The 16,170-nt window shown below is 35.9% G+C and overlaps 1 protein-coding gene across 2 annotated transcripts in view; it reads left to right on the top strand.

Annotated features, from left to right (window-relative positions):
• Positions 1-16,170, top strand: part of tjap1 (tight junction associated protein 1 (peripheral)) — a 168,628-nt gene that overhangs the window by 136,117 nt on the left and 16,341 nt on the right. For both annotated transcript variants that reach the window (XM_073835197.1, XM_073835195.1), the window contains 2 exons: positions 4,722-4,829; positions 7,616-7,699. In XM_073835197.1, coding sequence (XP_073691298.1) covers positions 4,722-4,829; positions 7,616-7,699 — 192 coding nt within the window. The remainder of the gene's footprint in view (positions 1-4,721; positions 4,830-7,615; positions 7,700-16,170) is intronic.

Below are 16,170 nucleotides of genomic sequence, written 5' to 3'. Positions count from 1 at the left end.
ATATATATATATATATATATATATATATATATAATAAAAATATATAATTATATATTTATATAAATATATGTAGACAAATATTTTTAAATGAATATACATATACAAATTATACATTTTTGTTAATATGTACATGCAAGTAAGTGTGTGTGCGCGCGTGTGTGTGTGTGTGTGTGTGTGTGTATTCATATATAAATAATAAATAAATACAGTACTCACACATATATTATGTTAACACAACCTTTTATTTTTGATGTGATTAATCACGATTAATCGTTTGACAGCCCTGATATAATTATATAACATTTTTCCTAAATATATACATGCAAGTGTGTGTATTTATATATACATAATAAATATACACAGTACTCACACATGTATTATGTAAACACAAACTTTTATTTGGGATGCGATAATTTTTTATGTCAGGACTTTCATTAAAGATTAACTGCTGTTTTTTTTTTCTTTCTTTATGAAAAAAATAAATAATGGGACTTTTTACTTCTGGGGCCCTACTGTTTTGCTCACATAAATGGGCTGTCAGCAGAAACTTGTTGTTGTTGTTAATTAACAATATTCATTATAACTATCTTAATCGCTACAACAGATGATAATTTTGCAGCTGTGTCAATGTACCATTGTATCCATTATTTAAATACCATAAACTCGATGTAACACGTGTAGGTTGCACTAAACAGCCACGTGCTATACATGCATATACTTCCTAAACAAAGGATGCATTTTTAGTAAATGATAAAACCTTTTAGAGTAGCACTAAAGCGCAGACTGACTGTTGGCATTTTGACCACTTGATTACAACTTTGGATGGTGTGAATGCAGCTGTTAAACTGATTAAAACACTTTGGCTCCCTCCTTTCTGTCCCTGTTTCCATCAGATGTGCTGTGCATTATACTGGCTGTTGCATTGGCGCTGTTACATGTGGACTCTGCATTGTGTTGAAAGGCTGCCCCCTCCTTAACTCTCTTTTATTGGTCCACATTGTCCACTTCAGTCAAACGGTGACTACAAAGATAATTGCTTTGTTATGGACATGCCAAGCTCCAGATTAAGGGTCGCAGTGTCTGTCATACTTTTTCTGAGTCTCTCTCTTTGTCTCCACTTTAACTAAGAGCCGGCAGAACTGAAGTGTCTTAAGTAGCAAAGCTTCTGTTAAGTATGTCCTCTTTAAAGTTTTTTCGAGAGCTTTTGTTCAGTCATTTCAGTACAAAGACATTTCGGACTTCGCCATCACAGCAGGAGTGAAGTGTCTTCAGACAGCACTCTCACTTCTCAATTAGAAAAACACCGAACTCAGACAGGAAGTCCAGACAGAAGACATTTTAGGCGTATAGATGTAACTAGCTGGTAATTGTCTGTAGTCTCAGCTTCAGTCGGACTGCCCACATTCACTGGCCGTCTGAGCTTTTTTTTTTTTGAGAATCTTCAAGAACAGCTCATAGTGACCAAGGCTGAGGACAGTGAAGATCATCAGTGAATAACCATCATTTTGATCTCTTTTCATACAAAGCTATCTTGTGACTTACAGGGATAGTTCACCCAAAACCTGAAAAATACCCCATGATTTACTCACCCTCAAGCCATCCTAGGTGTATATGACTTTCTTCTTTCAGAAAGAGTACTATATAAAAAAAAAGCCCTTGCTCTTTCAAGCTTTTAATGCCAGTGAATGGCTGTTGAGATTTTAAACTCCAAAAAACAGCGTCCATCCATCATAAGAAGTACTCCACATGGCTCCAGGGGTTAATAAAGTCCTTCTGAAGCAAATTAATGTGTTTGTGAAAGAAAAATATCTGTATTTTAAACTTTATAAACTATAATCTCCAGCTTCCACTGCCGTATGCGCGATCACAAGAGCGTGGCGTTCCAGCCATATGTGACCCTGGACCACAAAACCAGTCTTAAGTCGCTGGGGTATATTTGTAGCAATAGCCAAAAATACATTGCATGGGTCAAAATTTTTGATTTTTCTTTTATGCCAAAAATCATTAAGAAATTAAGTAAAGTTCATGTTCCATGAAGATTTTTTGTAAAAGTCCTACTGTAAACATATCAAAATGTAATTTTTGATTTGTAATATGCATTGTTAAGAACCTAATTTGGACAACTTTAAAGGTGATTTTCTCAGTCTTTTTGATTTTTTTGCATCCTCAGATTTCTGATTTCAAATAGATGTATCTCGGCCAAATATTGTCCTATCCTAACAAACCATACATCAATAGAAAGCTTATTTATTGAGCTTTCATATGATGTATAAATCTCAGTTTTGTCAAATTTAACCTTATGACTGGTTTTGTGGTCCAGGGTCACATATGACATTGTGATGAACGCGGAAGTAGAGAGGAAACTAAAACACCAGTCACAAATTAAAAGTGCAAATGACGATTTGTAAAGAAAAATGTTGGAGGATTTCGATATAAGCCAAGAGGAGACTGGTTTTCCTTTGCTGTAAACAAAACTTGGTTCTCATGAGACTATATTCTCACTAGAGCTTATGCTACGCTAATGCGCGTACGACAGTTAGTGGAAGCTATAGATTACGGTTTATAAAGTTTTAAATATGGATATTTTTCTTACACAAACGCATTGTTTTGCTTCAGAAGGCTTTTATTAGCCGTTCAGAGCCGTGTGGAGTACTTTTATGATGGATGGATGCACTTTATTGGTCTTCAAAATCTCAACACCCATTCGCTGCCATTATAAAGCTGGGAAGAGCCAGGATATTTTTTTTTTTATGTAACTCTGGTTGTATTTGTCTGGGAAAAAAAGTCATATACACGTATGAAATATGAAGCAGCACTGTTTTTGATATTAATAACAATAAGAAATGTTTCTTGAGCAGCAAATCAGCATATTAGAATGTAGGGATGTAACGATATCAGAATCTCATGATATGTTAATATCGCGAAATGAAGTCCATGGTACGATATTTATTGCAGTATTTTGAAAAAAAGACAAATGAAGACTTGTAAAAAAAAAAATTACATTTTAAAATTCTAATGCACATTAAGAGTTCAAACTCAGAAAAAAGTCAGTGAATCAACTTGTACCTGAACTTTAATGGTATACTGTCTCAGTCTAAATTGCATTCACACTGATGTTTTAGAAGCCAAATTTATACTATTTTTATTTCTATGACAGGATATATTGTAAAAATATAGATAGATGTATTATTTTTGCTTTACAATACAGCAGGGAAATTACAATACTTCTTTCCTAATTTCTACACTTGAAAGATATTTTGAATTTGGACTGCAGTAATATTACCCATTTAAACCACTAGCTGTCAGCAATTCATACTGCAACTTTTTTTTGAAAATGGGCTTATTCTCCAACTCCCCCGAGTTAATAAGGTGAGTTTTACCGTTTTGAAATGCCGTTTACCGTTGAGAATTAGCCTATTTCCAAAAAAAGTGGAGTGTTCCTTTAAGCTTTTATTTTGTACGTTAAGGTCAGTAGAGCTATTAGAGTATTTTGAAGGAAAGCTTCAGTGAAAACAGGTTTACAAAAATGCATCTCACTACAAATCTAGTGAAATGCCGTAATCATCTGCCTCGAAATTAAAGCATAACTGGTGGCCATTACGATCCCAAATGTACACTAAACTCACAGCACATGCAATAATCAAGTTCACTACATTCACTCTGAACTGAGCCGTTCTGAGGTGCGGAAAACACTGGATCACAAACTGATCGGCTGAACGAAGTGCATACTTTTTTACTTTGAAACACTCAGTGAAAACAGCCATATTGTGCTTTCAGTTTTAGTTTGGCAGATACACTCTTAAAAATAAAGGTGCTTCACAATGCCATAGAAGAACCCTTTTTATCTAAATGGTTCCATAAAGAACCTTTAACATCGGAAGAGCCTTTCTGTTTCTTTGTAGCGAAAGAAGGTTCTTCGAATTATAAAAAGGCAAGAAAGAGATGGTTCTTTAAAGAACCTTTGACTGAATTGTTCTATGTGGAACCGTAAATGGTTCTTCAATGGCATCGCTGTGAAGAACCTTTTAAAGCACCTTTATTTTTAAGAGTGTACTGTGCCAAAGCATAATGGCCCAAAACACAACTTTAAAGACATTTTATGTTAAAATAATTTATCTATCGTTTCATACCCCCATCATTAGAATGATTTCTAAAGGATCATGTGACATTTAAAGACTGAAGTAATGATGCTTTGCCATCACAGGTATACATTACATCTTAAAATATATTCAAACAGATGAGTTTTTTAATATTGTAATGATAAACAACAATTTTTGAATGGTGATGTATATGGACGACTTGTTTCTTTTTGGCGTTTGACAGATGTGATCACTATGAGCTGTTTTATGACAAGATCACCAAAAAAAAGCAAAGTTTAAAAGGATGAGTACGTGAAGTTGGTTTATCAAAGAAATACATAATTGGACAATATTGGAGACACAGAGAATGAGACACGTCAAGAGAAAGTGATGCTTATTTGCGATGAGATTGTCAATAGGGCTCTATACCTCCTTTGTTTTCCTCATAGGCTATGCCTCAGCCACATTCCCAGGCTCTTTGGTTGACTTTTTCTTTGCAGCTGGTGCTATGTCAGCAATGAGATTAGAACTGAAGGAAAAGTTGTTTTTGTGTGTCTTTTCTCCCTCCTCTAGTGTTATTTGTATCGAAATGTGCAACCTTTTCCAATAAAGCTTACATGAATGTCCTGTTTCTCCTTACAGCTCCGTAAAGTGGAAAGAGACAAGAAAACCATGGATCAAGAGATAGTGGAGCTCACGAATAAACTCGTGGATGCCAAAAACACCATCGACAAGCTGGAGGAACTCAATGTACGTGCGATATCAGAGCTTTGTGTGTGTTTGTGTTTGAGGCACGTTTTGGACTCGAGTTGTCAGAGCTGCAGTGTTACTGGGATTGATAACTACTGGAGCTGAAAATTGAAAGTTGCATGAGGAGGATCTGTGCTGAGATTTCTCACAAGTCTACTGTCAGATTCCAGAAATGATGTCTGGCTTTCAGAGCTTTGCTGGGGAACACGAGAAAGCCTTCTTTTTCATTTCTTTCTCATTTTACGATTCAAACTTGAGTCAACCGCACAAATACCCACATTAACCCACATTTGATTAAAAAAAAAAAAAACAGCCTTTTTAATTACTCTACAATAATCTGTGGCTGCATGGAGAAGACCTTTATTTATAACGAGAGATTTAATTCACATTATATAAACACTGTAATCTTCTTTTCACATTCAACTGACACAGGAACATAAATTAGCCAACAGATTGGCATTCTGACAATGTTTTTTAGGATTTTCAGAAACTCCACAAGGAACAACAGAAAGCAGGTCGTTCTGAAATGTGCCTTTATTACACCACATGTATGAAACGATGCCACGGGGAACTAATTATACCGATAGCCGTCTGTTCACGGTGTTTAAACACAGCGCTTCATTTCCTTAGACAGATAGAGCACACATCAATCATAGCTCCTTTCTTAGAGGTTGACGTTGGGAGAATTTTTCCCCCTTTATGGGTTTTTTAGTTATAAATCCTGAAGACTGCTACCTTGGGTGCCATTCTCCTTGTTTTACTCATAAAGTGTCAGTCAAAGGTTTGGACAGAATTACTCATATTTTTCAACTTATTAGAGCAGTTGTTCTCAACCGGGGGTCCAGAGTCCACTAGGGGTCTCTGCAAACTCAAGGTGACTTCTAATGATTTCAAATAATATACAAAATAAGTAAACCAAGTAGAAAAAAAGATGTTCTTATTTTAATTCACCCCTCAACAACTTTATTTTTAGCTTTAAAGAACCAGTCTTTAAAAAAAACTGAAGATATTCAAATGTATTTTAAAAGTGTGTTTATGCTTTCTTAAGACTGGGAAAAGTTATGTAAATTAATATGATCTTAAAACAAATATTTTATAAAGAATCTACACTACCAGTCAAAAGTTTTTGAACAGTAAGATTTTTAATGTTTTTTTTTGAAGAAGAAGTCTGTTCTGCTCACCAAGCCTGCACTTAGTGGTCCAAAGTACAGCAAAACAGTAAAATTCAGAAATGTTTGTGCTATTTAAAAGAACAGTTTTCTATTTATATATATTTTGAAATGTAATTTACTCCTGTGATTTCAAAGATGAATTTTTAGCATAATTACCCCAGTCACATGATCCTTCAGAAATCATTCTAATATTATGATTTGCTGCTCAAAAAACATTTATTATTATCCTTATTATGTTGAAAATGGCTGAATATTATTTTTTTTCAGGTTTCTTTGATAAATAGAAAGTTTAGAAGAACAGCATTTATCTAAAACAGAAATCTTTTGTAACATTAGAAATGCATTTATCACTAAATGATTAATTTCTATAATTTCCCTGACTCCAAGCTTTTGAATGGTAGTGTATAATGTAACAAAAGCTTTTTATTTCAAATAAATGCTGATCTTTGGATATTTTTATTCATCAAAGAATCCTGAAAAAATTCTACTCGGCTGTTTTCAACATAATAATAATAATTATTCAGGATCATGTGACACTGAAGACTGGAGTAATGAGGCTGAAAATGTAGCTTTGATCACAAAATTACATTTAAAAAATGTATTCAAATAGCAGTTATTTTAAATAAAATGTATTTCACAATATTACTGCTTGTGCTGTATTTTGGATTAAATAAATGCAGGCTAATTCTTTAAAAAACATTAAAAAAAACTTACTGTTTAAAAAAATTTGACTGGTAGTGTATATTTTACAAGTTATGTCAAGCTGTAAAGGATTTTATTAGGTAAAAATTGAATAGAAATATTATAGAAGCCTTATCCAGTTATTCACAGACAACTGGAAGATTGGTTCATTGGTTAAAACGGAATATTAAGCTCCTAAAACTTCTGAAATGTTGAATTGTTTTAAATATAATTATTTTAGTTCATAGATTAAAAAAAAAAAAAAAAAAAAATATATATATATATATATATATATATATATATATATAACCAAAAATAGGAGATTAGAATAAATTAGACACAATTAGAGGAGGCCTTGGAGTCAAAAAGTTTTTAGGACCCTTGTGTTGAAGTAACAGTGAAGTCAATAAAATATTAAATGAATCTATATTGGAATTATTCTTTGTCTACACTCTGGCTTTTTAATCCGTGTTGGGGTTAACATTCATGCTGGACACTTGTTGGCTCATTTAAAGTTTGCTCATTTTTAAAACAGTTATTCTGCAAATGAAAGATGACTAAATAATATGTACCTGTTTTAAGTGTTGTTTGTTTTAGTTTTGTACATTTGTGATAAAACTGATTGTATTGCTGCCATTTTGGCCAGGACACTCTTGTGAAAGAGTATTTTCTGCTTAAATAAAGGTTAAAAAAAATCATAAGCACAATTTGCCCTTAACTCGGCAGATTTGTAAGGATCTTGTGAAACATACGTATGTCCAAACATTTGACTCATACTGTGTGTGTTTGCTTTTATTCTTTCATAAATTACAATTTCAGTTCAATTTAAGGAAAGTGCTATTTCAAAAAGTTGATGTTGATGACTCTTTTCTTTATTTGATGTGTTCTCATGTCTGTTTCGCTGACTTATATCCATTTTCTCTCCTCATGCAGGAACGTTATCGGCAAGATTGCAATTTGGCTGTGCAGCTGTTGAAGTGCAATAAATCGCATTTCAGGAACCACAAGTTTGCTGACGTAAGTAGTAGAATCTGCTCCTCATAGGTACTTAGTTTTAAGGAACACCCCCTCCACATTTTTAGGAACTGTTCACCGAAAATTCTAATTCTGTTATTTACTCACCCACATGTTGTTTAAAAACCTCTTTGACTTTTGTAAAGCACAAAAGGTTATGTTAAAGGAGTAGTTCACTTCCAGAACAAAAATGTACAGATAATGTACTTCACCCCCTTGTCATCCAAGATGTTCGTCTTTCTTTCTTCAGTCAACAAGAAATTGTTTTTTTTTTTTTTTGAGGAAAATATTTCAGAATTTTTCTCCATATAATGGACTTCTATGGTACCCTGAGTTTGAACTTACAAAATGAATGCAGGTTAAATCAAGCGACAACCTCCCGCTCTCTGTTGAAACCAATACGGAAGTGACTTAAACAGCAATTCATCGACTGGCCGCAAAAGGGAGTCAATCCCATAGACTCCCCATGTTAAAATGCCTAACTTTCCAGCAGAAAAAAAAATGTTTACTGCCTGGTACAAAAAGTGGTTTTGGCCTATATCGCTAATTTTCCCTTCCTGTCAACTGTGACGGGGGTGAATTTTTTTATAACTCATCCGTTTAAGTTATATTAAGCCTTAAAGTTCTGCATAATTAAGGGCGTGGTCACTTGAGTGTCAGGTGGATTGCTGCTGATGTCACCACTGTAGTGCTAGGTGGGCGTGGTTTCAGCAACCAGCTCCACCATGACTTTTTGTCCATTTTCGACTATCCGGGAGTGACGCGTGATGACGCGATTCCAAGATGGCGATGACCGACTCCCGCCCACTATGAGCTTCAGAAACGCTCTTCAGTAACCTACGGTTGACGTCACGGACACTTCGTCAATATTTTTTTACAGTCTATGGTTTAAATGCAGCTTCAAACGATCTCTAAGGTGGTGGTAAACGATCCCAGCCGAGGAAGAAGGGTCTTATCTAGCAAAAGGATTTTTTTATTATTACAATTTATGTACTTTTTAATGTCAAACGCTTGTCTTGTCCATCTCATTTTCTCCCTCAACTTCAAAATCACCCTACATCGCTGTTTTACCTTTTTTAAAGGGTGTTTGATCTTCTTTGCACATTCACTTTGTAAACACCGGGTTGGTACTTCGGCAGCGATGTAGGATGATTTTGAAATGGTTTTTGAAGTTGAGGGAGAAAATAAGATGGGGGTTTTTCAACTTACCCTGTCTTGAATCTGAAGAAAATTAGTTCAGACAGAGCAAGACAAGACAAGCATTTGAGGTTAAAAAGTATATAAATTGTAATTAAAAAAGAAACAACCAATCGTTGCGTTTGGTAAGACCCTTCTTCCTCGGCTGGGATTGTTTACAACTGCATTTGGATCATTTGATGCCACATTAAAACTGCATTTTGGAAGTTTAAACTCGGGGCACCATAGAAGTCCACTATATGGAGAAAAATCCTGAAATGTTTTTTTTTTTTTTTTTTCAAAAAAGCATAATTTCTTTGTGAATGAGGAAAGAAAGACATGAACACCTTGGATGACAAGTGGGTGAGTATATTATCTGCAAATTTTTGTTCTGGAAGTGAACTTCTCCTTTAAGCACATTGTGTGAGCATCACTTTTCTGTAAAACAAAAGTTGATTAATTTTGCCTCTGTGCTTTTAAAAGGACCAACCGCACCATAAAAGGCCATCTAAGCAAACTTTAAGTCACTGAGTGTTTGTATGCAACACAACTCACTATCAAAACCTCTTGAATCTCTTGAAGTTTAAAAATGCAATATGTGACCCTGGACCACAAAACCAGTCTTAAGTAGCACGGATATTTGTTGCTATAGCCAAAAATACATTGTATGGGTCAAAATGATCAATTTTTCTTTTATGCCAAAAATCATTAGGATATTAAGTATATTGTGTTCCGTGGAGGTATTTTGTAAATTTCCTACCGTAAATATATCAAAACTTGATTTTTGATTAGTAATATGCATTGCTACGAACTTCATTTGGACAACTTTAAAGGCGATTTTCTCATTATTTTTTGTCCTCAGATTCCAGATTTTCAAATAGTTGTATCTCAACCAAAATTGTCCTATCCTAACAAAAACCTTTTTTATTCAGCTTTCAAATTATGTCTAAATCTCAGTTTCAAAAAATGGACCCTTATGACCGGTTTTGTGAATTAGTGTCACATATACTACATATTTAATAAAAGCTTAGCAGTATAACTGGCAATTCACTTTCAAAAAGAACAGCTGGGACATTCTGGCCAACACCATCTTTTGTGTTTTTGGAAAAAAGAAAATAAAACTGGTTTGGAACAACATAAGGATAAGTAAATGATAACAGAATTTAATTTTTGTCTGAACTACCCCTGCAGCACAGGACTTGCTGGAGTCTGAATGTGTTTTGCACTCCGCAGTGACACTCGTGGACGGTGGTGAGAGAGAGAGAGTGTGCACGATTGCCCAGTGACTTTATTGTTATGGACATGGACCTCTGATTTTACGGACTGGGATCAGAGAGGAATAGTCAGAGAGAGAGATGAAGAGAAAGAGACCAAGAGAATAGAGAGAGGGCGAGGGTTAAAAAAAATAGCCATGTCTGCAGGATGTGCTTTATGGCAGTGTTTAGCATGGAGAGTGTCTGTTAGGGCAGTCGTGCTGCGAGACATGGCTGGTCTTTGGATACGGACGGTCTCGCTGGCAGAGAGAAGGCACAGTATTGACAAGGTGCCAAACTCCAGACACATCCGTCTGTTTGGCCTTTGTGTCTGTCCGTAGGGGAAAATAGGACAGATTTCAGGATGATGGACAGCTCTGTGTGTACGAGAACAGAGACGTATGATAAGACAGCTTGACCTCATGGGCATATGGGTATTGAACACATTAGGACATAATCACCGGTGGCCTGTGCTCTACATTAAACCCATCTATCACTCTCATCCGCCCTTGTTGTTTTATTCTGCAAACAGCATTAAGTCCTGGTCAAAGTGAGGGCAATGCTTTTTGCTTATTTGCAAAGCCGTATTATTTAAAATGCATTACCTTTTTTATATTTAGTTATTTTTGTTTTTTTTTTTGCCTAGAGGTGTGTATAAAATTGAAATGATCATTCTTTCAGCCAACTCAAACTATTGAAATTGGGACACTATACTGCTTTTCCTTTACTGATCCAACTTGTAACATTTATACAGTGGAGATCAAAATTAGAGAACAGTCTATTAATACTTGATTTTTTCGTTCGTTTGAGTAAGTGTGACCGCTGCTCTCTGAACCTTGGTGCGCACCAAACAAGTGGACCGAGACTGCTAAAAAGATGGGTCTCGGCCCGCTTCCAAATGAACTCTGGTGTAGTTCGATTTGAAATATCCAAATACTTCTAAACGAACCCAAAACAGGAAGTAGTGATGCTATGCGACATTATTTTAACAAGCGGTGTATCCAAAAAAAAAATGAGCAGAGGTCAAACGTCAAAAATGCCAGTGTGAACACTAAGTGGACCAGGACCAAATGTACCAAACAAACCAACAAGTGAACACACCCTTAGTCACATTTTAATCATATGAGTCTTTCATAGTTTTAGTCGACAAAAACTTTTTCGTCATTTACGTCAACTTTTAGTCATTACTTTTAGTCAAACTGCAGTTACCAACATTTATTTTGGTAGCTATTTTATAGACTTCAAACAAGTGTTAATTTTAACAGGCATTTTTGATTTAGTCTTTATCTTGAGACGAAAATGCCTAATAGTCGTAGGGTGTGTTCACACGTGTCATGTTTGGTCGATTAAAACAAACGTTTCGTTTGAGTAAGTGTGAACGCTGCTCTCCGAATCTTGGTGCGCACCAAACAAGTGGATCGAGACTGCTAAAAAGATGGGTCTCGGCCCGCTTCCAAATGAACTCTGGTGTAGTTCGATTTGAAATATCCAAATATTTCTAAACGAACCCAAAACAGGAAGTAGTGATGCTATGCGACATTATTTTAACAAGCGGTGTATCCAAAAAAAAAATGAGCAGAGGTCAAACGTCAAAAATGCCAGTGTGAACACTAAGTGGACCAGGACCAAATGTACCAAACAAACCAACAAGTGAACACACCCTTAGTCACATTTTAATCATATGAGTCTTTCATAGTTTTAGTCGACAAAAACTTTTTCGTCATTTTCGTCAACTTTTAGTCATTACTTTTAGTCAAACTGCAGTTACCAACATTTATTTTGGTAGCTATTTTATAGACTTCAAACAAGTGTTAATTTTAACAGGCATTTTTGATTTAGTCTTTATCTTGAGACGAAAATGCCTAATAGTCGTAGGGTGTGTTCACACGTGTCATGTTTGGTCGATTAAAACGAACGTTTCGTTTGAGTAAGTGTGAACGCTGCTCTCCGAATCTTGGTGCGCACCAAACAAGTGGACCGAGACTGCTAAAAAGATGGGTCTCGGCCCGCTTCCAAATGAACTCTGGTGTAGTTCGATTTGAAATATCCAAATACTTCTAAACGAACCCAAAACAGGAAGTAGTGATGCTATGCGACATTATTTTAACAAGCGGTGTATCCAAAAAAAAAATGAGCAGAGGTCAAACGTCAAAAATGCCAGTGTGAACACTAAGTGGACCAGGACCAAATGTACCAAACAAACCAACAAGTGAACACACCCTTAGTCACATTTTAATCATATGAGTCTTTCATAGTTTTAGTCGACAAAAACTTTTTCGTCATTTACGTCAACTTTTAGTCATTACTTTTAGTCAAACTGCAGTTACCAACATTTATTTTGGTAGCTATTTTATAGACTTCAAACAAGTGTTAATTTTAACAGGCATTTTTGATTTAGTCTTTATCTTGAGACGAAAATGCCTAATAGTCGTAGGGTGTGTTCACACGTGTCATGTTTGGTCGATTAAAACAAACGTTTCGTTTGAGTAAGTGTGAACGCTGCTCTCCGAATCTTGGTGCGCACCAAACAAGTGGACCGAGACTGCTAAAAAGATGGGTCTCGGCCCGCTTCCAAATGAACTCTGGTGTAGTTCGATTTGAAATATCCAAATATTTCTAAACGAACCCAAAACAGGAAGTAGTGATGCTATGCGACATTATTTTAACAAGCGGTGTATCCAAAAAAAAAATGAGCAGAGGTCAAACGTCAAAAATGCCAGTGTGAACACTAAGTGGACCAGGACCAAATGTACCAAACAAACCAACAAGTGAACACACCCTTAGTCACATTTTAATCATATGAGTCTTTCATAGTTTTAGTCGACAAAAACTTTTTCGTCATTTACGTCAACTTTTAGTCATTACTTTTAGTCAAACTGCAGTTACCAACATTTATTTTGGTAGCTATTTTATAGACTTCAAACAAGTGTTAATTTTAACAGGCATTTTTGATTTAGTCTTTATCTTGAGACGAAAATGCCTAATAGTCGTAGGGTGTGTTCACACGTGTCATGTTTGGTCGATTAAAACAAACGTTTCGTTTGAGTAAGTGTGAACGCTGCTCTCCGAATCTTGGTGCGCACCAAACAAGTGGACCGAGACTGCTAAAAAGATGGGTCTCGGCCCGCTTCCAAATGAACTCTGGTGTAGTTCGATTTGAAATATCCAAATATTTCTAAACGAACCCAAAACAGGAAGTAGTGATGCTATGCGACATTATTTTAACAAGCGGTGTATCCAAAAAAAAAATGAGCAGAGGTCAAACGTCAAAAATGCCAGTGTGAACACTAAGTGGACCAGGACCAAATGTACCAAACAAACCAACAAGTGAACACACCCTTAGTCACATTTTAATCATATGAGTCTTTCATAGTTTTAGTCGACAAAAACTTTTTCGTCATTTTCGTCAACTTTTAGTCATTACTTTTAGTCAAACTGCAGTTACCAACATTTATTTTGGTAGCTATTTTATAGACTTCAAACAAGTGTTAATTTTAACAGGCATTTTTGATTTAGTCTTTATCTTGAGACGAAAATGCCTAATAGTCGTAGGGTGTGTTCACACGTGTCATGTTTGGTCGATTAAAACGAACGTTTCGTTTGAGTAAGTGTGAACGCTGCTCTCCGAATCTTGGTGCGCACCAAACAAGTGGATCGAGACTGCTAAAAAGATGGGTCTCGGCCCGCTTCCAAATGAACTCTGGTGTAGTTCGATTTGAAATATCCAAATATTTCTAAACGAACCCAAAACAGGAAGTAGTGATGCTATGCGACATTATTTTAACAAGCGGTGTATCCAAAAAAAAAATGAGCAGAGGGCAAACGTCAAAAATGCCAGTGTGAACACTAAGTGGACCAGGACCAAATGTACCAAACAAACCAACAAGTGAACACATCCTTAGTCACATTTTAATCATATGAGTCTTTCATAGTTTTAGTCGACAAAAACTTTTTCGTCATTTTCGTCAACTTTTAGTCATTACTTTTAGTCAAACTGCAGTTACCAACATTTATTTTGGTAGCTATTTTATAGTCTTCAAACAAGTGTTAATTTTAACAGGCATTTTTGATTTAGTCTTTATCTTGAGACAAAAATGCCTAATAGTCGTAGGGTGTGTTCACACGTGTCATGTTTGGTCGATTAAAACAAACGTTTCATTTGAGTAAGTGTGAACGCTGCTCTCCGAATCTTGGTGCGCACCAAACAAGTGGACCGAGACTGCTAAAAAGATGGGTCTCGGTCCGCTTCCAAACGAACTCTGGTGCAGTTCAATTAGAAATATAAACGTGACATGGACCAAATACTTCTAAACAAACCCAAAACAGGAAGTAGTGACGCTATGCGACATTATTTTAACAAGCGGTGTATCCAAGAAAAAAAAAAAATGAGCAGAGGGCAAACGTCAAAAATGCCAGTGTGAACACTAAGTGGACCAAATGTACCAAACAAACCAACAAGTGAACACACCCTTAGTCACATTTTAATCATATGAGTCTTTCATAGTTTTAGTCGACAAAAACTTTTTCGTCAACTTTTAGTCATTACTTTTAGTCAAACTGCAGTTACCAACATTTATTTTGGTAGCTATTTTATAGTCTTCAAACAAGTGTTATTTTTAACAGGCATTTTTGATTTAGTCTTTATCTTGAGACAAAAATGCCTAATAGTCGTAGGGTGTGTTCACACGTGTCATGTTTGGTCGATTAAAACAAACGTTTCATTTGAGTAAGTGTGAACGCTGCTCTCCGAATCTTGGTGCGCACCAAACAAGTGGATCGAGACTGCTAAAAAGATGGGTCTCGGTCCGCTTCCAAACGAACTCTGGTGCAGTTCAATTAGAAATATAAACGTGACATGGACCAAATACTTCTAAACGAACCCAAAACAGGAAGTAGTGATGCTATGCGACATTGTTTCACAAACGGAACAAGTGGTGTATCCAAAACAAAATGAGCAGAGGGGCAAACGTGGAACGATGAGGAGGTAAAGTGTCTTTCATGAGCTCTTTGCGAGTTCGCAGGTGGTAAAAATACAATTATATGCACGCAACAATGAGCACGCTTAGTCCAGCAGACGGCATTAGGTGTACTTGAGCAGAGGTGCAGTGGTGAGCAGACCGATCAGTGAATGATTCTTTGATGTCATACACCCACAGCGCTGCTTTAAGCCAATAGCACATTTTCCTTTTGTTTGGAGTGTTCGGTGATTTCTGTCATGAAATATAGGCTACGCCATTCAACCTTGACAAATCAGGTTGTTAATGTGTCACTATGCCTTAGGTTCGATATCTTTAGGCTCGCTGTCAAAAATGCCAGTGTGAACACTAAGTGGACCAGGACCAAATGTGTCATTTTCTTTTTTGGTCCGGACCAAAATGAACCAAACAAACCAAACTACAAGTGTGAACACACCCTGAGTCACATTGTAGTCATTTGAGTCTTTCAGTTTTAGTCTAGTTTTAGTCAATGAAAAGTCATTGCATTTTCATCAACTTTTATTACTTTTAGTCAAACTGCAGTTACCAATATTTATTTCAGTAGCTATTTTATAGTCTTCCAACAAAAGTGTTCATTTTAACAGACATTTTTGATTTAGTCTTTATCTTGAGATGAAAATGTTTAATAGTCTTAAGGTGTGTTCACACTTGTCATGTTTGGTTAGATTAAAGCAAACTCTGGTGGCTGCTTCTCTCTTCAGACCAAATCAATTAAGCTTTTGAGAAATTTGAATCAAGGATTAAATTGGAAAAACTGGAATAAATGATGACAGTTTTCATTTCTGGGTAGAGATACAACTTAAACTCATTTTTCAGATACAGTAAGTTTACTTAACGTATACATTTATTTACCATCTTTTGTTGGTTAACAATAATGACGAGAGAGAGAGAGAGAGAGAGAGAGAGAGAGAGAGAGCACTTCTATCAGTGTGATTCTGCCTATCCCGCCTTCACTTTAAGTTCATCGACAACAAATTGTGACTACCGGGAGAAACGAGATGTCTGGTATCCCTAGGCCATTGTTTCAGATCGCTAGTTCATACTGAGA

This window comes from Garra rufa, chromosome 2, assembly GCF_049309525.1.
Source record: "Garra rufa chromosome 2, GarRuf1.0, whole genome shotgun sequence".
NCBI classification, from domain to species: Eukaryota; Metazoa; Chordata; class Actinopteri; order Cypriniformes; family Cyprinidae; genus Garra; species Garra rufa.
The sequence above is the reverse complement of the archived record's forward strand: the minus strand, read 5'-3'. Positions and strand labels throughout refer to the sequence as shown.